At 43.9% G+C, this 25,590-nt stretch overlaps 1 protein-coding gene and 1 pseudogene across 2 annotated transcripts in view; one reads left to right on the top strand and one right to left on the bottom strand.

The window, feature by feature from the left end:
- The window catches only part of LOC138287298 (zinc finger protein 271-like), a 160,742-nt pseudogene that overhangs the window by 5,724 nt on the left and 129,428 nt on the right, over window positions 1-25,590 (top strand).
- Window positions 9,295-25,590, bottom strand: part of LOC138287296 (zinc finger protein 271-like) — a 102,954-nt gene continuing 86,658 nt past the window's right edge. The window contains exon 2 of one of the 2 annotated variants that reach the window (XM_069227653.1): window positions 9,295-13,719. In XM_069227653.1, coding sequence (XP_069083754.1) covers window positions 11,136-12,845 — 1,710 coding nt within the window. In that variant the 5' untranslated portion in view covers window positions 12,846-13,719 and the 3' untranslated portion in view covers window positions 9,295-11,135. The remainder of the gene's footprint in view (window positions 13,720-25,590) is intronic. The other variant, XM_069227652.1, reaches the window with a different exon arrangement.

The following is a 25,590-nucleotide window of genomic DNA, read 5'->3' as shown; positions in this document are numbered from 1 at the left end:
GTTGGGACTTTGTAAAAAATAAATACCTCATTGGAATGCATTAGATCATATTTGGTTACTGAAGATGCTTCTTTTTCTTTCTTCTCACATGAATATTTTATCGGAGAACTCCTTCATCTACACAAGGCTTGCTTATAAGACCATTATGTATATGCGGGCTGTATCAACATAAAAGCACATTTCAGATGATTCAGAATGTTGTGATCTATCTTATGTGTGGTCTGTGGAAGTCTCAACTGCATCACAAATGTTCATTCTTTGTTCACTAGGCAGCATATACTTTCTAAGACCCTGCATTCCTGGGTGCAATTTGTAAAATGAGGGTTCCTTTTTGCTTGTGAAAATGAACCTGAATATCATTTGTGTCAAGACTGAATATCATTTATGTCTTTTTTCCTCAATCCAGATTTCTTTTCCTATGTATAACAGTCAGTAGGTATGGAGTCAAGCTCCTAAAAGCTGGAATTCCTAACTGCTTAAGATTCAGTTTCCCCCTAAACATCAAGCTTTTGGAAACCTATTAAATATTTCAACACCTCTTTCTATTGTCAATAATTTTGGCACTGATTCTGTCCCTCCACCACTCAGGATTTGGTTGAAATATGATCTGTAAAAAAGAAACTTATAACATACACTGTTAACCTAACCATGAATCATTTATATAGTCAGTGATGAGCCAACAAGTCTCCCAATGTTGGACACCTCTGTGAAACTGCCACTATGGTAGATGCATTTACAGATGCACATGATGAAGGAAATGAACATCACCTCTCCTGCGTCAGGTCTTGGGAGGTAAATGTTGTGCACTGCAAGCATTATCCCGGTGAGTTACAGCTCACATTTTCCTGCTTTCACTTCTCATGCATTTGGACCGGGTTCTCTCGCCCGTCATTGAACTATCAATGTTGCATAAAGTGCCCAAAACAACACAATCAGCTTTGAATTCTCCAGTGTCTGATTGTTAAATTGGTTTGAGTGTGTTGGGTTTATAGGTTTCACTAGTGTAGGAGGCTGGCCTTGCTTATAGTGGGTACCTTGTGGTACATACACTGTGTGCCAGGTCCAGTTATCCCTTATAAATAGAATTGAGGTGTTTCTAGCAGCTTAGGCTGATAGAAGGTAGCTATGGCAAAGCAGCTTAGGCTGAACTAGGAGACATGCAAAGCACCTACTATACCACTTATATCATATAGCACAATATAAGAAAACACAATACTCAGAGTTACTAAAAATAAAGGTACTTTATTTTTATGATAATATGCCAAAAGTATCTCAGTGAATACCCTCAGTTAGAAGGTAAGTAGTATACACATGTTATATGTACACAAATCCAAAACAGGTACGTAATAGTAAGGCAAGTAATGCAAACAGTGTAGAATTACAATAGGATGCAATAGGTGAACATAGGTCTAGGGGCAACACAAACCATATACTCCAAAAGTGGAATGCGAATCACAAATGGACCCCAGACCTATGGGAGCTGGTAGAGGGCTGCTGGGACTGTAAGGAAACAGTCAGGGTGTCCACAATACCCCACCCAAAGACCCTGAAAAGTAGGAGTAAAGTACCCCTACTACCTCAAAAGGACACAATAGTCGTGATAGGGGGATTCTGCAAGTACCACAAACACCAGCAAAGCACTGAACATGGATTCCTGGACCTGAGGACCTGCAAGGCAAGGGGACCAAGTCCAAGAGTTGCAATAGTGTCCGGGGGGGGCAGGAGCCCAGGAAACCCCGGATGAAGGTGCAAGAAGGCTGCCTCCGGATGGAAGAAGCCTAGGATTCTGCAACAACGAAGAGAGCTAGGAACTTCTCCTTGTGTGCTGGAGGTTGCAGAAGTGTTTCCACGCCGAAATAACGCAAACAAGCCTTGCTAGCTGCAAGGGTCGCGGTAGAGGTTTTTGGGTGCTGCTGGGGACCAGGAAGGACCAGGATGTCGCCCCTTGGAGGAGGAGACAGAGGGGGCATTCAGCAACTCAGAGAGCCTCCATAGAAGCAGGCAGCACCCGCAGAAGTACCAGAGCAGGCACTTAGAAGATTTGTGAACCAGAGCTGTCTCAGGGTCACAAAGGAGGGTCCCACGATGTCGGAGTCCAACTCAGAGGGTTGAGCACTGCAGGAAAGAGTGCTGGGGACCCAGGCTAGGCTGTGCACGAAGGAATCCTTGGAGAAGTGCACAGAAGCCGGAGCAGCTGCAAATCACGCAGTACGCAGGTTTGCAGTCTAGCGTGGGGAGGCAAGGACTTACCTGCACCAACCTTGGACTGAAGGATCACTGGGCTGTGGGAGTCACTTGGATAGAGTTCCTGTGTTCCAGGGACCACGCTCGTCAGGATTAGAGGGGACCCAGAGGACCGGTGATGCAGTCTTTTGGTGCCTGTGTTAGCAGGGGGAAGATTCCGTTGACCCACGGGAGATTTCTTCTTGGCTTCCAGTGCAGGGTGAAGGCAGACAGCCCCCAGAGTATGCACCACCAGGAAACAGTCGAGAAAGCCGACAGGATGAGACGCTACAATGTTGCTGGTAGTCGTCTTGCTACTTTGTTGCGGTTTTGCAGGCATCCTGGAGCAGTCAGCGGTCGATCCTTGGCATAAGTCGAAGAGGGAAGTGCAGAGGAACTCTGGTGAGCTCTTGCATTCGTTAACTGAAGAATACCCCAGAGGAGAGACCCTAAATAGCCAGAAAGGCAGGTTTGGCTACCAAGAAAGGAGGTTCGGCTACCAAGAGAGGTAAGAACCTATCAGAGGGGGTCTCTGACGTCACCTGCTGGCACTGGCCACTCAGAGCAGTCCAGTGTGCCCCCAACACCTCTGTTTCCAAGATGGCAGAGGTCTGGGACACACTGGAGGAGCTCTGGGCACCTCCCCTGGGAGGTACTGGTCAGGGGAGTGGTCACTCCCCTTTCCTTTGTCCAGTTTCGCGCCAGAGCAGGCCTGGGGGATCCCTGATCCGGTGTAGACTGGCTTATGCAGAGATGGGCACCATCTGTGCCCATCAAAGCATTTCCAGAGGCTTCACACCTATTTCCAAAGGGAGAGGGTATAACACCCTCTCTCAGAGGAAGTACTTTGTTCTGCCTTCCTGGGTCGGGGCTGCCCAAACCCCAGGAGGGCAGAATCCTGTCTTAGGGGTTGGCGGCAGCAGCAGCTGCAGTGGAAACCCCGAAAAGGCAGTTTGGGAGTACCCAGGTTCTGTGCTAGAGACCCGGGTGATCATGGAATTGTCCCCCCAATACCAGAATGGTATTGGGGTGCCAATTCCATGATCTTAGACACGTTACATGGCCATGTTCGGAGTTACCATTGTGACATTTATTGAAATTCTATTAAAGCTAAGTTGTATTCATTATTGGCGTGTGGTCCTTCATTGAGCGTCCTTATTGACTTATATCGAACAGATCAGGTGTCAATCAATCACCTGGATAAGACAGTTTGGTACCAGAAGTGGGGTATAAGTCGATAATGCCTCTTTGGGGGCATAAGAAGAGTGGGGCAGAGAGCGGAAGGCAGCATGGGGCAGAAGCCAGGTCCACTCCCGGATGGTTAGCAACTGACCCGTTCTCTGGTGTGGCAGGACTCCTGAACCGGTGGGCAGCGCCGGTTTTATGGGAAGCACTAAATGAGTAAGTGACTCCTCTCTTAGTGGAAGATGCGGTTGAGAGTGGGAAACTAAGAGGGACAAAGCTGGAGCTGAAAGCAGTAGGGCAAGTGGGATGGCTTTTCCTGTCTGTGCTCCGTATGGTGTACAGGAAAACATTAACCCAGGATGTAGAAATAAGGAAGCAGCGGGATGAGGTTGCAGCCTTGCAGGAAAGGCAGTTACTCAGGAAAGAGACTATAGAAAGTGCAGTGACTTGGGGTGATCAAATGGAGGCAAGGAGCACCGCATTAGCAATACGAGTAGCAAAACAGAAGAGTAGGCAGAAGCCTAAATACCCTCAGCTGTGCAAGTGAGGACATTGGTATGCAAAGAAAACTGGGATCCTTATAATTGGGATGGAACAGTCTCGGATAAGGATGATGATTGGAATTGGGAGGATGAGGTGGAAATACGTGTAGCAGAATTAGGTGAAGTTGAAGGTGGAAAGGAAAGGAAAGTGTAGGTGAAGTTGAAGGTGGAAAGGGAAGTGTAGTGGAGGTTCACCCACTCGTGCAAAACAAATCAAAGGGAATGAATGGTGGGCAAATACAGAATTCTTCTTTGGTAAGAGATTATACATAGAGTGAGTTGTTGGAGATAACCCGTATGTTTAGGCAAATGCCTGCAGAGCCTTTGTTTAAATGGTTGGTGAGATTGTGAGACACTGGAGCAGATGGTGCATTTTTATCACCAACTGAACTTTTGAAAATGGGATCAGTAACTACACATGCCATGTTAGGGTAAAGGTTACGAGGTGCACAGGGGCAACACGTTTCTCTCTGATGGGTTGGTTGATGGAAGGAGTGAAGCAATTGTATCCAACTGCTATAGATGTTGAAGAGAGTTGGGGCCCTTGGCATACAATTTCAGAGGCAAATGAACAACTACGAGAAATGGGGATGCAGAACGCAGTGTATTCCCAACAATTTTTAGGGCCTGACGTTGAACCTGTGACAGCAGGGATCAGAGCACGACTGATCAGGAACGCCCCTCCGCATATGAAAGGTGCCCTGTTGGCTCTTCTAGGACCCACTCAGGGAAGACCAGTGGGGGATGTGGTATTATTAATGGCACAATTGGAAGGGCTTGACAGGCAAAAATCAGCAAGAGCTGTGGGGCAAGACAATAAATATAAGGGAGGAGAGTCTACAATAAAAGTGCCCAGACTACAGATGTGGATAGATTAATTAATGCTGGGGTGAAGAAAGAGGAGATAGATGGGAAGCCTACCCCTTATCTGCTTAATAAATGAAAAGCATTGCAGCGTAGACAAAAAGAGAAGGAGGCATTCGATGAAACGCAGCCCTCAGCACCACCAATGGAAGAGTCTGAGAAAGAAAAAGCAGAGTCAGGGAAAAATAGGAAGGTGCCTGTTTCAACTCTATATCCAACTTGTCCAGCGATGGCTGGGTTGTCCCCGACCCCTTATTATGAAGGTCAGGCCAAACCCCGGTAGTCAGAGCAGTGCAAGAGGTAAGCCCCGGGGACAGGTGGCCATATGTACCTCTTATTATTTATTGGCAAAAGGGAATACAACATGTTATGGCACTACTCGATACAGGTGCGGAAGTAACTCTGATAAATGGGGACCCTAAGAGGCTGCCAGGAAAAAGTGTGATCATTAATGGTTACGGGGGTGCTGAGACAGAGGCTAAACCCGCTAAACTCAAATTGTCAATTGGTAAAGGACCCCCGTTCTCAGCAGAGGTATTAATAGCTGAAGTACCAGAATACATTATTGGCATGGATTTGTTACTAGGCAAAACTATTGACACACAATGGGGAGCATGCACTTTTGGTGTGAGGAGCGTACATATGAAGAAATCTATGACAGTTCTGAATGGACATGCAAAGTGGAGCCCATTACATGTGTCTCCTCCAAAGCAGCCAGTGTGCATTAAACAGTACCGCATACCTGGAGGTCACAAAGAGATTTCAGAAACCATTCAAGGGCTACTAGATGCAGGTGTGCTCAGGCCGGCCGTGAGCCCATTTAACTCTCCTATATGGCCCGTAAAGAAACCAGATGATACATATCGAATGACTGTTGATTATCGACAACTGAATAAAGTGGCTCCACCTTGGGCAGTCCCAGTCCCAGACATCATCACGCTAGTGGAACAGTTGAGCAAAGATGTGGGGGAATGGCATGCTGTAATTGATTTAGCAAATGCCTTTTTCTCATTCGACATTGATGAGGCAAGTCAAGACCAATTTACAATAAGCTGGCAGAACAGACAATACACATTCAAAAGGTTGCCCCAGGGATACATACATAGCCCCACCTTGTGTCATGGACTAATAGACAGAGATTTAGCCAACTTCTCGGCAGGGAACACCCGACTTGCACATTACATTGAGGACATCATGATTACTGGGGAAACCAAAGAACAGGTCTCAGACACACTGGAAAGGTTAATTGAGTACTTACAGCAGAGAGGATGGGCTATTAACCCGAAAAAGGTCCAAGGCCCTGCACAAGAGGTGAAATTCCTGGGCGCTATTTGGTCAGGGGCAGTAAAAAGAATACCACAGAAAGTGATTGATACGGTACAGCAGTTAAAGATTCCTACAACTAAGTCAGAAGCACAACGATTTATTGGTTTGATGGGATTCTGGAGACAACATATCCCTCACTTAGGATTAATACTGAGACCATTATATCAGGTCACAGGAAAAAAGTATGCTTTCCAATGGGGACCTGAACAGCAAGAGGCCATTAAGGGGGCAAAAGATGCATTACAGAACTATTTTGTGTTGGGTCCCATCACAGAAGGAGACCCGTTTGAGCTGGAAATGATAGTACAGGATGATGTGGTAATGTGGAGACTATGGCAGAGGCGAGGGAAAAAGAGGGTGCCACAAGGATTCTGGTCAAAGAGATTAACACCATCCATGAGCAATTTCCACCCGTTAGAGAAAGAACTAGCAGGGGCATAGTGGGCATTAGTGAAAACAGAACGCATCACTGGTGACTGGCCTGTTACCTTAAGAACAAAGGTCCCCTTACTAGGCTGTATAAGAGAAGGAGGGGTTGGCACTAAAGTAGGCAGGGCGCAGGAGTCTACCATCGTAAAGTGAAAATGGTACCTGCAGCAGAGGGCAAAGCCGGAGCCAGCAGGAGTGTCGAAGTTACAAGAAGATATGCTGGGGGCAATGGACTTGCAGGCAATGGCCCCCTCGCCAGAACCTTCTGAAATGGAATCTTCACTGTTCAAAACAGCCCCACCTTTTGAACAACTTACTGAAGAGGAACGACAAAATGCATGGTTCATGGATGGCACTGCCCGGTACCATCAAGGAAAAAGACAACGGCAAACAGTCGCATTCCAGCCTGCTACAGAAACACTGTTGCTGAGAGGAGGAGATAAGGGATCAAGCCAACATGCAGAACTGCAGGGGGTAGCAGCAGTAATCGAACAGGCCATCAGAGAGAAAACATTTGTGTACACTGACAGCTGGGCCACTCGGCGCAAAGATGGATGGAAAAGTAAAGGCACCCCCATCTGGGGAGGTGAGCAGATTTGGGAAGAGATGTGGGAGAAAGGGAAAAGATGTCAAATCTATGTGGGATATGTGGATGCCCACTGCCCATCGGACACCTCGCTTGCATCTCTATTCAACAATACTGCAGATCAGATGGCCAAAACACGAACAGTGGTCATCAATGAGGAAGCTGAAGCTGCTTTAGCAAACTGGGCCCATGCAACATCCGGACATCTAGGAGAAAATGGCATTTATTCATGGGCACAGCAAGGACAAATTCCAGTTACTAAAGAACAAGTGCAACAAGCAGTAAAGGGGTGCCCCACATTCAACCAGATTAGATGAATGCCCCTGCAAAAGAAGCATAGCGGCCATATCAGAAGAGGAACTGCAGCTGCTACGGTGTGGACATTGGACTATATCGGGCCGCTACCAAAGGAAGGAGGAAAATGCTACATATTGACCATGGTGGACACTGGCCTTATGTTGGGTATGCCTTGTAAGTCTGCAGACCAGAAGTCCACTTTGCGAGGGCTAAACTACCTGATAAAACATTATGGGGTACCTGATGAGATCCAAACAGATAGAGGCACACACATTTCAGGGAAAGCAGTGCAGGACTGGGCCCAGGAACAGGGAATTTGGTGGATTTTACACCTTAGTTATTATCCACAAGCTGCGGGCATGATTGAGAGATATAACGGATTGTTGAAAGAACAGCTAAAAAAGTTATCAGCACATCAGACCCTAAAAGGGTGGAGTAGTAATTTAGACAAAGCCTTATTCGAATTGAACAACAGACTAGTTGGGCAGCAGACTCCTTTCATTCGGATGACTGGGGATGATAGAGAAACCACCCACACAATGATTGTCTGGAAAACAAACCCTCAAGCTCGATTACCTTTGAAGGCTACTTCTGGCAGTATAGGACTGGATCTGTTTGCTCCAGAAGATGGAGAAATACCTGTAGGACAGGAGTAAGAGTACCACCCGGAACATATGGTAGAATTGCCCCTCGATCCAGTCTAGCCATCAAGGGAGTGTCGGTACTAGGGGGAGTCATAGACCCAGATTATAGAGGAGAAGTTAAAGTAGTATTGTTGAACCAAGGAAATGCTGCTGTATCATATCAAGCACATGACAGACTTGCACAATTGATTTGTGAACAAGCATACACCCCCCATATTGAAGAGAGATCTGCCCACCCCTGATAACACCTAGAGAGGTGAGGGAGGATTTGGAAGCACAGGAAAAAAAGTATGGGTGCATCATCCAGGGAAAAAGCCAGAGGCAGGAGAGATATTGAGTCAAGGGGTGGGGAGTATGTATATTGTAATTGTAAAGAACTCTAATGTACCTGTGTTTGTACCTGCAGTGGGACTTACCCCACGGTCGTAAATGATGACATCTGCAACGATGACGTGGTTCCTGTTTGCGGTCATAATTACACCCGGAAGAGGTGTTTGGGTTCGACCGAATATAGCAGAGAATGTCATTTCGGACCTTCATGTCACTTGTGCACCTCAAGCCGCTAACGTAACTGATGACCAGGGGAAGATTTCACTTTGCAACGTAAAGGTACCTGGAGGCAAGAGGATGGCTGCCAAAGCTGTGACCTGGAAGGTAACCGGACAGCAAATCCGAAATGCTAACGGACTAAATGAATTGCAAGGGACACCAGCAATAGTACAAGCTTTGAATTATACCCTAAACATGATATGTAAATATTGTGATGCCATTGTACCTTTTACACCAGCACAGGCATATCTGTGCAAACCCTATGATTGTTCTGACAAACAAAGTATTTTACCAAACATATGGTGGTTGTTACAATGAACAATGGAACCAAAGGAGCTTGATATTCCAAACCACCAGCCATCATGTTTTATGTAGCTGAAAGACGCATGGTTAGCAACTTAGGCAACGTTTCCATAGTTCGATATAGGATAGGATGTAAGCAAGCTTTGCATGCAAGCATAATTAACCATATTGTGTTACAGATAAATATTGCTAAAGGGAATGTCTCAAAATATGATCCATTATGTGCACCATGGACACCACAGTTATACCTTTTTTATCTGGAGATGTGTGGGAATGCTGGGTAGAAGAAAGGTTGTGGCTCCTCTCAGATTCCAGAACTTTGCAGCACTGAAATTTGAGGGGAAAGTGTTTTTTTTAGACAAATTGTGAGGTTTGCAAAGAATTCTGGGTAACAGAACCTGGTCAGAGCCCCACAAGTCACCCCATCTTGGATTCCCCTAGGTGTCTAGTTTTAAAAAATGTGCTGGTTTGCTAGGTTTTCCCAGGTGCCGTCTGAGCTAGAGGCAAAAATGCACAGTTAGGCACTTTCCAAAAAACACCTCAGATTTCAATGTAAAAGTGTGGTGTGTCCATGTTTTGTTTTGGGGCGTTTCCTATTGCGGGCACTAGTTCCACCCACACAAGTGAGGTACCATTTTTATCAGGAGACTTGGTGGAACACAGAATAGAAGAACAAGTGTTATTGCCCCTTGTCTTTCTCTGCATTTTGTCCTTCCAAATGTAAGGCAGTGTGTAAAAAAGAAGTCTATTTGAGAAATATGCTAGTATGAGGACCCCCGAATTCACAGATGTGTAAATAACCACTGCTTCTCAACACCTTATCTTGTGCCCATTTTGGAACTACAAAGGTCTCCTTGATACCTATTTTTCACTGTTTATATTTCACCAAATGAATTGCTGTGAATGCGGTATACAATGAAACCCACTGCAAGCTGCAACTCATGTATTGGCTCTGGGAACCTAGGGTTCTTTATGAACCTACAAGACCTATATATCCCCACAACCAGAAGAGTCCAGGAGACGTAACAGTATATTGCTTTCAAAAATCTGCCATAACAGGAAACAGTCATAGAAGAAAACGTGGACAGAAATGGCTGTTTTTGTTCGAAACAATTTCTATATTTTTTTTATTTCTGCTGTTACTTTCTGTTGGAAAACCTTGAAGGATCTACACAAATGACCCCTTGCTGAATTCAGAATTTTGTCTACTTTTCAGAAGTGTGTAGCTGTAGAGGATCCACCACTGGTTTCACACTGACTGGAAGGAGGCTAAAAGCATAAATAATAGTAAAAATGGGGTATGTCCCAGTAAAATGCCAGAATTGTGTTGACAAATTTGGTTTTCTGATTCAAGTCTACCTGTTCCTGAAAGCTGAGAAGATGGTGGTTTTAGCAACGAAAACCCTTTGTTGATGCCATTTACAGGGAAAAAACAAGTTTTCTTCTCCAGCTCCTTTTTCCAATTTTCCCCCCAAAAAACACATTTTAGCTGTATTTTGGCTAACTTCTTGGTCTCATCCAGGGGAACCCACAAACTCTGGGTACCTTTAAAATCCCTAGGATGCTGGAAAAAAGGAAGCAAATTTGACATGGATATCTTATGTGGACAAAAAGTTCTGAGGACCTACGTGTGAACTACCACAAATAGCCAAAAAAAGGCCTGCCAGCGAAGGGGTTAAGTCCACACTGTGCTAGGCTCCCAATACATTTCTTTGTATTTCATGTTTTTTCGTGAAATCAGCAATCACAAGGAACAGGCACTTTTACATTTCTACAAATATCTATATTTCCTTCTCTCCTGCTAGTTGGGTCTTCTAAATCTACTTTTTGTTATCTGGTATTTGAAAGTCACACATAATTATAATGGTACCATGACCTGTGATTCGTTCATCTCACAATCACTTCATTTGTTTGCTTCTGTGAATGACTACACAAGGGTCAGTGTTATTGTTGATGTACTTCGGTTTTGGCCACATTTACTGCATTTGATTATTTCTTTATTTCTTCAGTCAGTGATGTTGTGCGTCTGCTGATGTCTCTTTAAGTTTGATACTTGACAACATCTCTTCACACTTTCACTGCATATGAATGATTTTTGCATTGTGTATGTTCCCTGATGATACCTTTATACTGAAGATTCACTAAAATGACTTCTGCATTCAATGCAATAGTATTGTCTTTTCCTCTTCACACATTCACTGCAATGGTATGGTTTTTTCCCCCTGTGTGTATTCGCTGATGTCTTTGGAGCTCTGATAACTTACTAAAGCATTTATCACATTCACTGCACTTGAAAGGTTTTACCCCCGGGTGTGTTCGCTGATGACTTCTTAATGCTGAAGAGTCAATAAAACGACTTCCACATTCAGTGCAATGGTATGGTGTCTCGCCTGTGTGTTTTCGGTAATGTCTTTGTAGCTCTGATAACCGACTGAAGCTCTTCACACATTCACTGCAACTGTATGGTTTTTCCCCTGTGTGTATTCGCTGATGTCTTAGGAGCACTGATGAATCACAAAAGCTCTTCATACATTGCCGACAGTGATATGGTTTTTCTCCTGTGTGTGTTCGCTGATGCCTTCGGAGATCTGGCAGTCGACTAAAGCTCTTCATACATTCAGTGCATATGAACGGTTTTTCCCCTGTGTGTGTTCGCTTATGATTTATTAATGCTGAGGAAACGCTAAAACTACTTCCACAATATTTACAATGGTACGGTTTTTCCCCTGTGTGTGTTCGCTGGTGTCTTTGGAGATATGATAACTTTCTAAAGCATTTATCACATTCACTGCACTTGAAAGGTTTTACCCCTGAGTGTGTTCGCTGATGACTTCTTAATGCTGAAGAGTCAATAAAACTACTTCCACATTCACTGCAATGGTATGGTGTCTCCCATGTATGTGTTCGGTAATGTCTTTGTAGCTGTGATACCTGCCTGAAGCTCTTCACACATTCACTGCAACTGTAGGGTTTTTCCCCTGTGTGTATTTGCTGATGTCTTAGGAGCGCTGATGATTCACAAAAGCTCTTCACACATTCCCCGCAATGATATGTTTTTTCTCCTGTGTGTCTTCGCTGATGCCTTCGGAGATCTGGTAATCGACTAAAGCTCTTCATACATTCAGTGCATTTGTAAGGTGTTTCTCCTGTGTGTGTTCGCTGATGATTTATTAATTCAGAGGAAACCCTAAAACTACTTTCACAATAATTACAATGGTATGGTTTTCCCCCTGTGTGTGTTCGCTGGTGTCTAGATAGGTTTGCTAATTGACTAAAGCTCTTCATACACTCATTGCACTGGAATGGCTTTTCCCCTGTGTGTGTTCGCTGATGAATTATTAATGCTGAAGAATCACCAAAACTACTTCCACAATAATTACAATGGTATGGTTTTTCACCTCTGTGTGTTTGCTGGTGTCTTTGTAGATTTGATAATTGACTAAATCTCTTCACACATTCAGTGCATTTGAATGGTTTTTCCCCCGTGTGTGTTCGCTGATGTCTTTGTAGGTGTGATAACTGACTAAAGTTCTTCATACACTCATTGCACTGGAATAATGTTTCCCCTGTGTGTGTTCGCTGATGCCTTCGGAAATCTGATAATCGTCTAAAGCTCTTGATACATTCAGTGCATATGAATGGCTTTTCCCCTGTGTGTGTTCGCTGATGAATTATTAATGCTGAAGAATTACTGAAAATACTTCCACAATAATTGCAATGGTATGGTTTTTCACCTCTGTGTGTTTGCTGGTGTCTTTGTAGGTTTGATAAGAAACTAAAGTTCTTCACACATTCAGTGCATTTGAAAGTTTTTTCCCCCGTGTGGGTTCGCTTATGACTTTGAAGTTTTGATAAGTGATGAAAGCTCATCACACATTCACTGCACCTGAATGACATTTTCTCTGTCTTAGTTCATTGATGATCTTTTAGGAGTGCTGATTGACTAAAGCTTCACACATTCAGTACAACTGAAATGTTTTTTCTCCTCTCCTGTGTGCTTTTGCTGGTGGTGCTTTAGTAGTGATGACAAACTTGAGCTGTCACTACATGTGAATTATGTTTCTTTCTTGGTCAGTGTCACTTCGTCAGGTATATGTCTGCCTACATCCCGTGACTGTTCTTCCTGAAGAGCGACGTAGTTTCCAAAGCACTTGTATTATTTTCACATTCGCTTCTTGGACATGGTATTTTGAACAAATGATTTCCAACTTAAAAATGAAGTGCAATGGCCACTAAATACTTGTCAACCTCTTAATATGTGTAAGATTTGTTTTTTGGGTGATTGTGTCTTTAGATTGGATAAAGGTTTTGCATGCTTGAGGGTAAAGATGTGTCCTCCTCCTGGTTGGTGCACATTAGGACAGCACTCTGTGCCTTAGACAGTAGATCCCCTCTTTCCTTTATCCTTCAGTGTCCGGCTCCACTCCGTTGTGCTTTTCTCTGGTTGCTGTGGTTTGATGTGAAAGGGTTTACAAGACACCTAGAGCACTGAATGGAGGTCTGTTCTTTTAGAGAACAGACTCCTGCTCTGGCCGCATAACACTGATCCTTGTGATTAAAGCTGGTATGGACACCTCTTTATACAGCAGGTGGTTTGCCAGTGCAGATGCACAGCTCAGACTCTCACATTCACTGAATTGCCCTTGATTGCTCCCTCCAGGATCTTTCAGTTTTCCTCAGTACTGGAGCTCAATTTGTTCTGTCTGTGTTTTGCAGATTTCAGTATTCTTTTCATTTTTCATATTCATTTTGTTCATTCAACATCTGTTTTCTGCTGGATGTAAACAGATTTAAAATTACAAAATGCCAACACAATGGAATGTGAAAACAAAATACTTAACTGGCTATAAAAGACATCTAAATGTTCTTTTGAATATGTCACATCTCATTTACTTCAGAAAAGGAGATGATTTACCAGCATTCACAGTGTAATTTAGTAAAGAAAAGGCATCACGGGGCACGCCCATGCTACAGGTACAGCTTTAGGTAGATGCACATGGTCAGGATTTCATATAAACAAGAATAGATTGTAAAAAAAAGGATGGGGCAGGATGTGCCGCTGATATGTAAGTTTCGGGAAGTGAATAACAAGGGTAACTCTTCAGGAGGTATGTACCAACTGTAAATCTTCATGAACTATATAACAAAGGTAACTTCATTCACACTTGCGTAAGTATTTGTGTATTAATCAAAATTGTGCATTAATAATAATGTCCAGACTATCAATCTACATTCTGAATCACATTTACACACTGACACAGTACTACTGTGTTTGAAACATTTTGCTATGTCCGGTTAAAGTGCATTTTCTTTGTTTGCACCAGTCAGGGCTCAGTGCTGTTTTGTTCAGTTTTGTCAGGTTGAATCACATTCTGTTCTGTGTTGATGGTTGTACAATTCAGGGCAGATTTAGGCATTCGCTGACAGTATCTCACAGGGCAAGGGTGCTCTGAAGCCAGAGGCACAGGATTTCTGCAAGTCTCAGCATGTGTAGCATGCCTGTCTGAACTCTTTTACATAAAAATATATATATTTGTTTTATTTAAATTAAGTTTTTTACTTTTCCCCAATACTTTACCATAGGGAGATTTCACAGTCAAAGTGGATATCTCCCTACAGTAAAGTAAAGGAAAAGTTAAAAAGATGTTTATTGAACTTCATAATAAATTAGTACAAATATGTTTATATTAAATAATAATATATAATAAGGGCCTGATTTACATTTTGGCAGGCAAGTTACTCCATCACAACGGTGACATATATCACGACCGCTGAAGTATAAATCCCACGGGATATAATGGAATGCATACTTTGGTGAGCAGGATAGCCATCACTGTTGTGACAGAGTAACCTCTCCACTGAAATATAAGTTAGGTCCTACGTTTGTATATTTAAATGTAGAACAAAAAATGCTACAAACTATTAACAATGCTGACCAGAGATGGATGATGGAGGATGAGAGACTACGGGGAGGTCCACATTGAACAGAGCCTCATCCCCAGAGAGGAGGTTACGGCCTTGTTCTCCTTAGGGGAAGGACAGTAACTTCAGTATTTGAAAATCTCAAACAAGGCACGAGAGGTGCGGCCCTCCTTCCCTGATGAGCCGAATGCCTCAAGTGCATCGTCAGTCACGCTAAACATGGCAGGGGACGCAGGCTGATCCCCCACTTATATCGGGCACTATGCACGAACCTCCCAGTGACAATGCTTCCCATACAGACCAAATGGGAGACAATAATTGGAGAGCCACTACAAACCACAGATACACAAGGGAGTAGCTAGAGTTAGCTCCAATACACGCTTCAAATTCCTACAATATAATACCATCCATCAGACATATCTTATCTGTCAAACACTCCATGCGATTTATCCCAATCGGTCAGCCGGTTGCCCCCGGTATGGAGCATGATAGTCGATTTCCTGCATGTGTTATGGTCCTGCTCCTCCCGATCCGTATACTGGAACACCACGGTACATACTTTTAATAGGGCCTCAAGTTGGAAGATAGAACTAGACAGTCAACCGATACTGTTGGGCCTTCTCCCATCACCTGCCAAGAAGCACCTAAGTAGGAAGTTTGTTCTTATTGTATTTGCTCTTGCGAAAAGACGCATAGCTATGGCATGGCTCCGACCAGTGCCCACTACCTACAATGCCTTCATTCAAGAATTAGTTCAATGGGCGAGTGCTGAGACGGTACAAATGCACCATGTTCGCAAATACGACCGCTTTGAAGATGATCTGCAAGCTTGGTCGACTAAGATATTCAAATTACAGGAATCACTGGGTCTCCCTGTTTCCGGTTGTTGGAAAATGGGTAATTGGTAAGGGCAGGTAAGTACCTACAGTTAGCGATAGGCCACTAACCTCCACTTAGGTCCAGTTGGGTCTCAGTAAATTAAACCTAGCTCAACCCTTGGTAGCTTGGCAACAAGTGACAAAGCTTAACTTAGGAGACAAAGTGTAAAGCATTAAAATATCACAAAACAGAAATTAAATAAAACACAGGAAACAGTTTAAAAACAGTTTATAAAAATAGTAAATATTTGTAGCTTTAAAATGACACAAAAACGAATAAAATCAGATAAGGGGAACTGGAGATATGAATTTTTAAAGAATTATTGCTTTCTAGCGCATAGAAAAAAAAAGCGCCAATCTGGTCATCTGGTTGCACCTCGACCGGGGCAAAGTCAAAGTTTAAGGCCGCCCGCGATGGAGCCCGGCTTGGCTACAGCCCGCGGGAGGCTTTGGTCAAAAGTTTACCTTAGGAGTTAGTAGTTTTTCTGGAGATTTTCTTTCAGTGGGACGAACCTGCCAGTCCAATCTGACCGCCTGAAACTCTTCTTCGGATATGCGTCGCGGGAGCCCTGGGTGGAGATTTTTACCTTCGTACTTAGTCGTTTTTTCGAGGTGAAAATCCTTTGACCGTGGTAAACCTGGATCTTGATCCGACGTCCTTGGTGTCCTCCTCGGATGCGCTGGCTGGGAGGTCCCGGTCAACTTCCTACGTTTGGACTTAGGCCCTCATTCCGACCCTGGCGGTCATGGACCGCCAGGGCCGGGGTAGACGGAAGCACCGCCAACAGGCTGGCGGTGCTTCCTGGGCAATTCTGACCGCAGCGGTAAAGCCGCGGTCAGAAAAGGGGAACCGGCGGTTTCCCGCCGGTTTTCCCCTGGCCCAGGGAATCCTCCATGGCGGCGCTGCATGCAGCGCCGCCATGGGGATTCTGACCCCCTTCCCGCCAGCCTGTTCCTGGCGGTGTAGAGGCTGGCGGGAATGGGTGTCGTGGGGCTCCCTAACAGGGCCCCATAATGATTTTCAGTGTCTGCTTTGCAGACACTGAAAATCGCGACGGGTGCCACTGCACCCGTCGCACCCCAGCAACTCCGCCGGCTCCATTCGGAGCCGGCTTCATCGTTGCTGGGTCTTTCCCGCTGGGCCGGCAGGCGGCCTTTTGGCGGTTGCCCGCCGGCCCAGCGGGAAAGCCAGAATGGCATCCGCGGTCTACTGACCGCGGAATGGCCATTTGGCGGTGCCCGCCAGGGTCAGAATGACCCTCTTAGTCTCTTTTATGGAGATTTTCTTCACCGGGACGAACCTGCAAGTCAGGCCGGGTCGCGGATGAGGCAAGCCGGCTAGAGTTGCCGGGGCAGGTCGGTCCCTCTATGGAGCTTTTTCAAAAAGTTCTACAAACTTCTGGATCTTCTTCCACATGTTTTTTAAGGTTCTTTTGAGGTCCACAGTTCACCCCAAGGTTCCAGAAGCTCTGAGATGCTCCTTGGGGGTGTGGACTACAACTCCCAGAATGCACCTGGCGCAAACTCCTTTTTGGCCACTGGACAGTGGTCAGCTGGTTGGTTTCTTCAGGAATTGGTGCAGGGGACTCTGGTTAGCAATTTTTCACATGCAAACATAGCAAACAAGGAGTCCCTCCTTGAACCATTTGAAGCAAGGCAAGTCCTTCTTGTGGTTAAGCCCAAGTGTGCAGCTGGTGCAGTCCTCCAGAGTGCAGGGTCCAGGCGCGGGCCGGGGGTCCAGCAGGGCAGTTTGTAGTGTCTTAATAGCAGCGGTTTCCGCTGCGCGTGCCGATCAGCTTTTCCTTGCCATCGCACGCGCAGCGGAGGTGCTCACACGCGGCTGTCTTTCATTGTTCGGGGTTCCTTTCCACGTTACGAGCGCAAGGAACGCCGAACATTCGGAAGACGGCAACGGCTGGCAGCGAGTTGAATCTGAGGAGAGGAGAGCCGTTTCTGCTGCGTGCTGGGGTGATTTAATGGAAAGAACTTAACTTGAAATAAATTCAACCTGATTTCAACAACTAGGAGTCTGGATGCTTTGTTCCCAGCTTACTTTATGTGGCGACGAGCTGTGGAACTGGATCACCCCAGGCTATTACGTCGAGGCCCACTCGTGCATCTATCCTCGATCTTCTGGACAGCTGTATGTACGGTGAGAGTGTCTCATCTCATCTCCCATGAACCTCGGGTCAGAAGGTGTGGCTACAGGAGGTTTTCATTCTTGTGGAAGCATAGCGGCCATCTTTAAACAGCTATTTTAACCAAGGTTTTTAGCATTTTATTATTATAAATCTGTGGAGGAGTTAATTTAGTTGCTATTATATGGTCCCAAGTGACTTTATTTTCTCTTATATACGGTCATGCAGTCGGTCAACCCTCCGCCAACATTCTTGGAAACTCCTGGTGAGCCAGCCATACCTTGGAAGCAATGGTATGATGCTTTTGAAACATATATGGGTGCCATTGGAGCGTCAAGATTCAGACCTGAAAGAAAGAAATGTTTATTGCTTCATTCTTTAGGTTTCGAGGGTAGGTCGGTGTTTAAACATTTACCAGATATTCAATTGGAAGAAGGCGAGGAACTTGATGAATTTGAAGAAGCTCTTAAGAAATTGGCCACCAGATTTGACGTACCTCCTAGTTTGGTTATTGCAAGACATAAGTTTTTTAGGAGGGAACAAAAAAATGGAGAGGATGTCAATAACTACATTTCTGCTTTGAGGAAACTTGCGTCTGAGTGTTTCTTTGACACATTTACTGATCAGTTAATACGTGACCAATTCATTTGTCACTGTGCGGATAAATCTATCAAGCAAAAGTTGTTGTCCTTAGGAGATCCATCTGTGTCAGATTCTATCAAAATTGCTAAAAGCATTGAAACTGCAATGAAATCTGCAAAAGAGTTGGAACGTGCACAGGCGGAACATGTGAACATAGTACAGAGATCTGACGACAGGCGCAAGATGAGTGTTCCTTTGCACAACAAAGTGGAAGTGGCTAAATCCAATAGTTTTTTCAAGCAGACTAACATTTGTTTTAGGTGTGGCTATCCACCACATATAAAAGGAGGAAAGATATGTCCGGCAAAGAATGTGCAGTGCAGATTATGTGGCAGAACTGGTCATTTTGCAAGAGTGTGTCAAAGTAACAAAAGTGGTAACACTAAGGTTAATACTGTCATGGATGACGGTGATGACAGGATGGATGAGTTGATGAGTGAAATGCAAGAAATGATTCTGACTGTGGGTGACTGTGATATAATCACTGGCAATCCAGTAGACTGCATTGATCCGTAGGTTTTAATTCAAGTAGGTGACAAACATTTAAAGTTGTTGGCTGATTCGGGGGCTAGAATCACTATGATTACTCAGGAACTTTACCAACAGAATTGGGGCACGCGAAATTGAATCCTCCAGATAGGACTCTGTTATCATATGAGGGAAGGAGGATTGACTTAGTTGGTTTCTTTGAAGACATTTTGGTTTTCAAGGTACGACGCATTGTTGGGAAAGTCTATGTTGCTGTAAAAGGTTTGAACATTTTGGGATGGTTTCACCAAGGGCTGTTTGGAATGGTTTTGTGTCCAGGTACGGGTGATCAGGTGGCAGTTATTAGAGATACCTCTGATATAGAGAAATTGCTAAATGAGTTTCCCAGAGTTTTTTCGGGTGAATTAGGTAAGATAAGGGGCTTTACACACAAAATAAAAGTCAAGGACAATGCCATTCCCATTAAACATAAATTGAGAGGTGTGCCATTTAGTGTCAGGGATGAGTTGGAGAAAGAATTGGAAAGTTTACGGATGAGGGGAATCATTGAGCCCATTGATTCTTCGTTATGGTTATCTCCGTTGGTGGTGGCAAAGAAAAAAATGGGGAATTGAGAGTATGTGTTGACTTGAGGGCACTCAACAGAGAGATCTGGGTGGACTCTCATCCATTGCCTAAGATTGGAGAGATGCTTTCTTGTATCAAGAGAGCAACATTTTTTACTAAACTCGACTTGGCCACTGCTTATCACCAAGTAGAATTGACACACGAGTCACAACACTTAACTGCCTTTGTCTCCCAGTAGGGAACGTATCAACATTGTCGTATGCCTTTTGGACTGGCGTCAGCAGCGTCAGTATTCCAGAGAATAATGTCTACCATTCTTAAAGGTATCAATAAAGTGTGTGTTTTTCAGGATGACGTGTTGATTCATGCTTCTGATCGATATGAACATGATGCGATTCTGAGGCAGGTCTTGAGTAAGTTTGATAGTGCCGGTGTCGTATTAAGAAGAGAGAAATGTCAATTTCTCCAAACGTCTGTAGAATATTTGGGGCACGTCATCACACCAGAAGGTGTTTATCCCAGACCAGGTCTTGTAGAAGCGATTGCAAAAGCACCTGCACCTCAGGACAAAGTTGGTGTCAAATCATTTTTGGGTCTTTGTGAATTTTATTCCAGATTTATTGAAAATTTTGCTACTCTAGTCAGACCCATTTCTAATCTGTTGAAATCTAAAACAGAGTTTTTGTGGAATGCTGAGTGTGCGGAAGCATTTGATACTATTAAACAGAGATTGAGTAGTGCCAATGTTTTACAATCTTATGATCATAACTTGAAGTGTTGTTTGACTGTCGATGCCAGCAAGTTCGGTCTTGGAGCTGTTTTGACGCAAATTAATGAAAAGCAGGAGTCTACTATTGGGTTCGCGTCAAGAGTGCTCAGACCTAATGAAGTACATTATTCTGTAATTGAAAAATAATTATTAGCATGTTGGTGGGGTATAGAGAAATTTAAGTCTTTTCTATGGGGAAGACATTTTTTTCTCCAAACAGACCATAAGCCATTAGTCTCTATTCTAAATGGTACCAATCTTAAAGGTAGCTCACCAAGAATTGCAAGATTTGCGGCCAGGTTGCTTCAATTAGATTTTTCTGTGATACACATCTCTGGTGGAAAAAATGTGAGAGCAGATTACCTCTCCAGGTATCCTGTTTCCGAAGACATTGGAGAGGAAATGGACACTCAGGATGAAAACTGCTTCATTGCTTCTGTCGTATTAGAACGTGCTGGATCGTTTTCCGAAATGATGTGGAAAGAAGAGTCTACAAGTGATAATGTACTTTCTAATGTTTTGACGTATGTTGAGAATGGGTGGCCGCATGAAAAAAGTTTGAATTTGAGTACTCAACCTTTTTTCAAAGTGTCTGACGAACTATCAATTGAAGATGGTGTACTGTTGAGAAGTGATAAAATTGTTCCTCCTGATGTTATAAGATCCATTATTCTGGAAAAAGCACATGAAGGTCACTTGGGTGCTACTCTTACTAAAAAGAGGGTTAGGGAATACTATTGGTGGCCGCAAATGGACAGAGACATTGAAACCTTGGTCAAGTCCTGTCGCATTTGTTCAACTAGTGATAAGGCCCTCAAAACGTCAACTCCTCCGCTAATGCCAATAGAATGTCCGGCAGGTCCTTGGGAAAAGATTGGCATCAATTTGTTGGGTCCCTTCAATTCTCTTCCTCCTAAATTACGGTATGCTTATGTAGTAATTGATTATTTTTCCAAGTGGCCTCATGTGAAGTTTGTGAGTCATGCAGATTCCACCTCAGTGGTGTCTTGTCTGAAAGATGTATTTTTGGAAAAAGGGTTACCCAAGGAACTTGTGTCTGATAATGGGGTCCAGTTTGTGTCTAGTGAAGTTGAAAATTTTCTGAGTGAGTGTGCCATCAAACATTTGAAGAGTTCTCTCTATCAACCGCAAACAAATGGTTTGGTTGAACGGTTTAATAGAGTTGTTGGGGAGTGTATCCAGTGGGCGTTAGCTAATGGGTGTGTGGTTGATGCCGCTGTAAGGAGTATGCTCTGGTTTTACAGAACAACACCCCACACTAGCACGGGGATATCTCCATTTGAGGCACTTAGAGGGAGGAAGCCTGCCACCCTATTTAGACCAGCTTGGTTGTCCAAGTTTTTCAAGCATTCTACGTGTAAGGAACTCATTTACGCAAAGGTGTGTTCGAGTATTAGAAATTCTCAAGAGAAACAAAAGTCATATTATGACAAGAAAAGAGGTGTGAAGGAGGTGCAGTTCATTGTGGGTGATTGGGTGCGGGTTAAATTACCGGTGTTTGTCAAGAAAGGTGATTCCAAGTTTTCTGAACCATTCAAGGTTGACAAAGTTTGTGGGAATGCTGTGCGGGTTGATGGACGTCGCTGGTGGAATATGGGGAAGGTTGTAAAGGTTGAACCTAAGGATGTATTGTTACCTGTTCACAAGAAGGTTGATCACATTTCAAAAGCACAGAATTTCTTGAATGTACAAAAATCTGTTGGGGTTAAGTCCTCGAGTTTAAAGAAGGTGGATTCATGCTCCAATCTTGTGCCTGTCAGGAGAAGTGATAGGGTGCACAAATTACCTTTAAGGTATCGTTAAGTGACATTACCTTTAAGGTATCGTTAAGTGAGAATTGCTTATACTAGGTTTTATGTGTAGCGTTTGATTTGGTTATACACAACATGTATGGTTACTTTCATAGTTTATTTGTGCAAGGGGTAATGAAAAAAATAACAATAATTGTTTTCTTTGCTTGTTGTTTATTTAAAGTGTTAAAAGAGAAAACTAAATGTAGTGTCTTAAGAGCAGCGGTTGCCGCTGCGCGTGCCGGTCAGCTTTTCCTTGCCATCGCACGCGCAGCGGAGGTGCTCACACGCGGCTGTCTTTCATTGTTCGGGGTTCCTTTCCGTGTTACGAGCGGGAGGAACGCCGAACATTCGGAAGACGGCAATGGCTGGCAGCGAGTTGAATCTGAGGAGAGGAGAGCCGTTTCTGCTGCGTGCTGGGGTTATTTAATGGAAAGAACTTAACTTTAAATAAATTCAACCTGATTTCAACAACTAGGAGTCTGGATGCTTTGTTCCCAGCTTACTTTACAGTTCCTCTTCTTCTGTAGTTCTTCCTGGTAGGGATCTGGTAGGGAACTGAGGTGTGGGTGCAGGTCTGCCAGTTTTATCCTTGCTCCTGGGTGAAATACAGGGGGGTCCTGGTTCTCCAGTCAGGGGCAGGGTCCTTCCCCCTGTGATGACCACTTCCTGGGAAGTGTGGCAAAAATCAATCCCAGGGCGCAACATTCCTCAAAAATCCATCATGGCTGAAAGTGATTTTTGGGGGTTACATCTGGCTGAGCCCACCCACTGGTGTGGCTAAAAAATCCTAAACACACCCGTCTCCTGCCCTCTCCTATTCTAATCAAGGGGCCACCTAATTGTCTGGGTTTGCAGGATGTGAGGGTGTTGCTGGGTTGCTCCAAATGGCCTTCTCTACCTTTGAAGACCAGTTTGGCAGCCCTCCTCCTTCCTGATTCCCTATCTGCTGAGGGGAGAGTTCCTCCCCCAGGCACATCTCTTTGTGTGGAGCCAGGCCACTTCACACCTCATCAAGGCAGCCTGGCCAGGCTGCCAGAGGCTGGCCAATCAGAGCACAGCAGCAAAAACACTGCAGGGCTGAAGTTGGCAACTTTTCAGGTAAAGTTTAAAACTCTTTACCTGAACAAGTTATATTAAATCCAACAACTGGAAGTCTCCCCATTTTAGCCTATGGAGGCCATTCACTACAATGAGGGAAAAAACAAATGTGTCTGTTTTACCTCACCAGGGGTTATAAAACTATTTTTATAAGGTCCCTGCTTATAGTTACACGACACCCCACCCTAGGGGCACACAGGGTACACCTTAGGGGTGACTTATATGTAAAAATAAGGTAGTTTAAGACTTTGGAACTACATTTAATTCCAAAGTCGAATTTGCATGTAACTTTAGTTTGGGCACCTCAGCAGTGCACCTATGGGTGCACGACCTATGCTAGGGTCTCTAAACCTACATGCCCTACCATATACTAGGGACTTATACTTAGGTTGACTTAGCCAATTATAATTAGCCTAATTTGCATACTGATTTTACACAGAGCACAGGTGCTGGGACTCGTTAGCAGTACCCAGGGCACCATCAGAGTCAGCAAAACACCAGCAAAAAGTAAAAATTGGGGGAAAAGTTAGGGGGCCACTGCAATCCGCCCTGTTCTGTCACACCGGTCATGACGTGGCATGATTGTGTGAGAAATACGAGGGAGTCTCAGAGAGAGTACACAAGTCTAACTATAATTGTAGTGACCAGACAGTGACAATCCGCTCTGTCTTTAAATCCACTGGAACAACAATTTAATAGACATCACATACACAGACCAAAGAGGGGGTTGGGAGTGGGGAGTTTATATGTTATTTTGTTTTGCGATTTGTTTAGTAACATGTCTATAGCCACATACTGCCCTGAGTCTTGATCCTAATGCTCATGTTCTGAGAGTGGATGCGGAAAATGTTCCATGATGCTAAAAACTCCGTCATACATTCTATGGGTTATATGCAGAAGTCACTCCAGACTCACTCCAGTGACCCGTCTTTCTCTGTGCATGATTGTGATGATTTCACCTACCATCTGGGATGATGTATAACAGTGCATGCTTTCTTGCGGGACGCAATGCTCTTTGTATCCTACGACCAGTGATTTTATGACCATGTGATATGCAGAAAATCTAATAATGTTTTTTTTTAAAAAACTAAATGTAATTTTTAATTAAACTATTTAAATATTACAAATATTTTTTCAGACAGTAAATTGAAAAACAAATATCCACCTAAAGTAAAACAACTAAAGGTTTTATTACACTTTAATAATTATTAAAAATGAAGTATTGAATTAAAGTAATTTAATTTTATTTTAATACAAATTCATGTTTCACTAATTATGAATTATGAATTTATGAATTCAAACATGTTGTTAAAAATATTAAATAATTACATTAAAAAAATATATTTTATCTTTAGATATTTGTTCCAGCATTCAATTATATTTTTCTCTATTTTAAATATTTTAATTGACTTTAACATTGTTTCCTATGGGGTTTTATTTGACAACCCTACCTCCATTATGTTCTGTGAGAGAGTGTTATAGTATCAGTGTTTGCCATGCGTTGTGTTGGACTTGCTACTGTTCGTACTTGGCAGAGTAGCTAAACCCCTGTTCCAGGTCCCTGACAAATTCACCTAACTATAACGTTACTTTTTTAATGAAAACTGAATTTTTATTACACATAACTGTAACTTTACTTTCACCATTAGTTTTTTCAGTGTGCGTCGGGAGGTTCGCTGAAATGCCAAGCCCTGTAGCGAATGCCCCACATGCAGCTAACCTCAAGCTACACCGTGCGCAGTGGGGAGTTCGACAAGGCCTGGCCTACAGCCAACCCCTGTAAAGGCAGCCATGCCCATACTGCAACCAGGTCCTGTGGTCAACCCTACCAAAGTCAGCCAATACCACACAGCACTTGGCTTTTGGCCATCCCAACCTGAGGTTGGCAATAGGACCTTTGTTTTTTTAGTAGGAATGAGACATTGCCAACCACACACTGGCCCTGAAAATTTGTCGAAGCTGCTGGTAGGGGAGAGAGCCCTCCGGTCCCTCATGATGCAACTACCCACTGGGGCCACATCGCCTGATAATAGCAAAACTATTAAATTACCTTAACCGTGATGCAGGGTTCCAGCAGACGCACAAGAAGAAAGATATTTCATACCAGGGCAAATAAATAGCCTTCTTCACAGATTTCACAGTGGCGGGGGAAGCAGCATGCAAGGAATTTTTAGCTGTCGAGAAAGCCATGTTCTACCTGGCACATGTACGTATAGATTAACGTGTTACTCAAAAAAGATTTGCGAACCGCAGGGCAGCAGTGGAATTTGTTAAGACCGCCACCTTGAACGTCAAGACCAGCCCACAGACGATATAGATGAGGAC

Source organism: Pleurodeles waltl, chromosome 4_1 (genome assembly GCF_031143425.1).
Source record: "Pleurodeles waltl isolate 20211129_DDA chromosome 4_1, aPleWal1.hap1.20221129, whole genome shotgun sequence".
In the NCBI taxonomy this organism is placed as follows: domain Eukaryota; kingdom Metazoa; phylum Chordata; class Amphibia; order Caudata; family Salamandridae; genus Pleurodeles; species Pleurodeles waltl.
The sequence above is the reverse complement of the archived record's forward strand: the minus strand, read 5'-3'. Positions and strand labels throughout refer to the sequence as shown.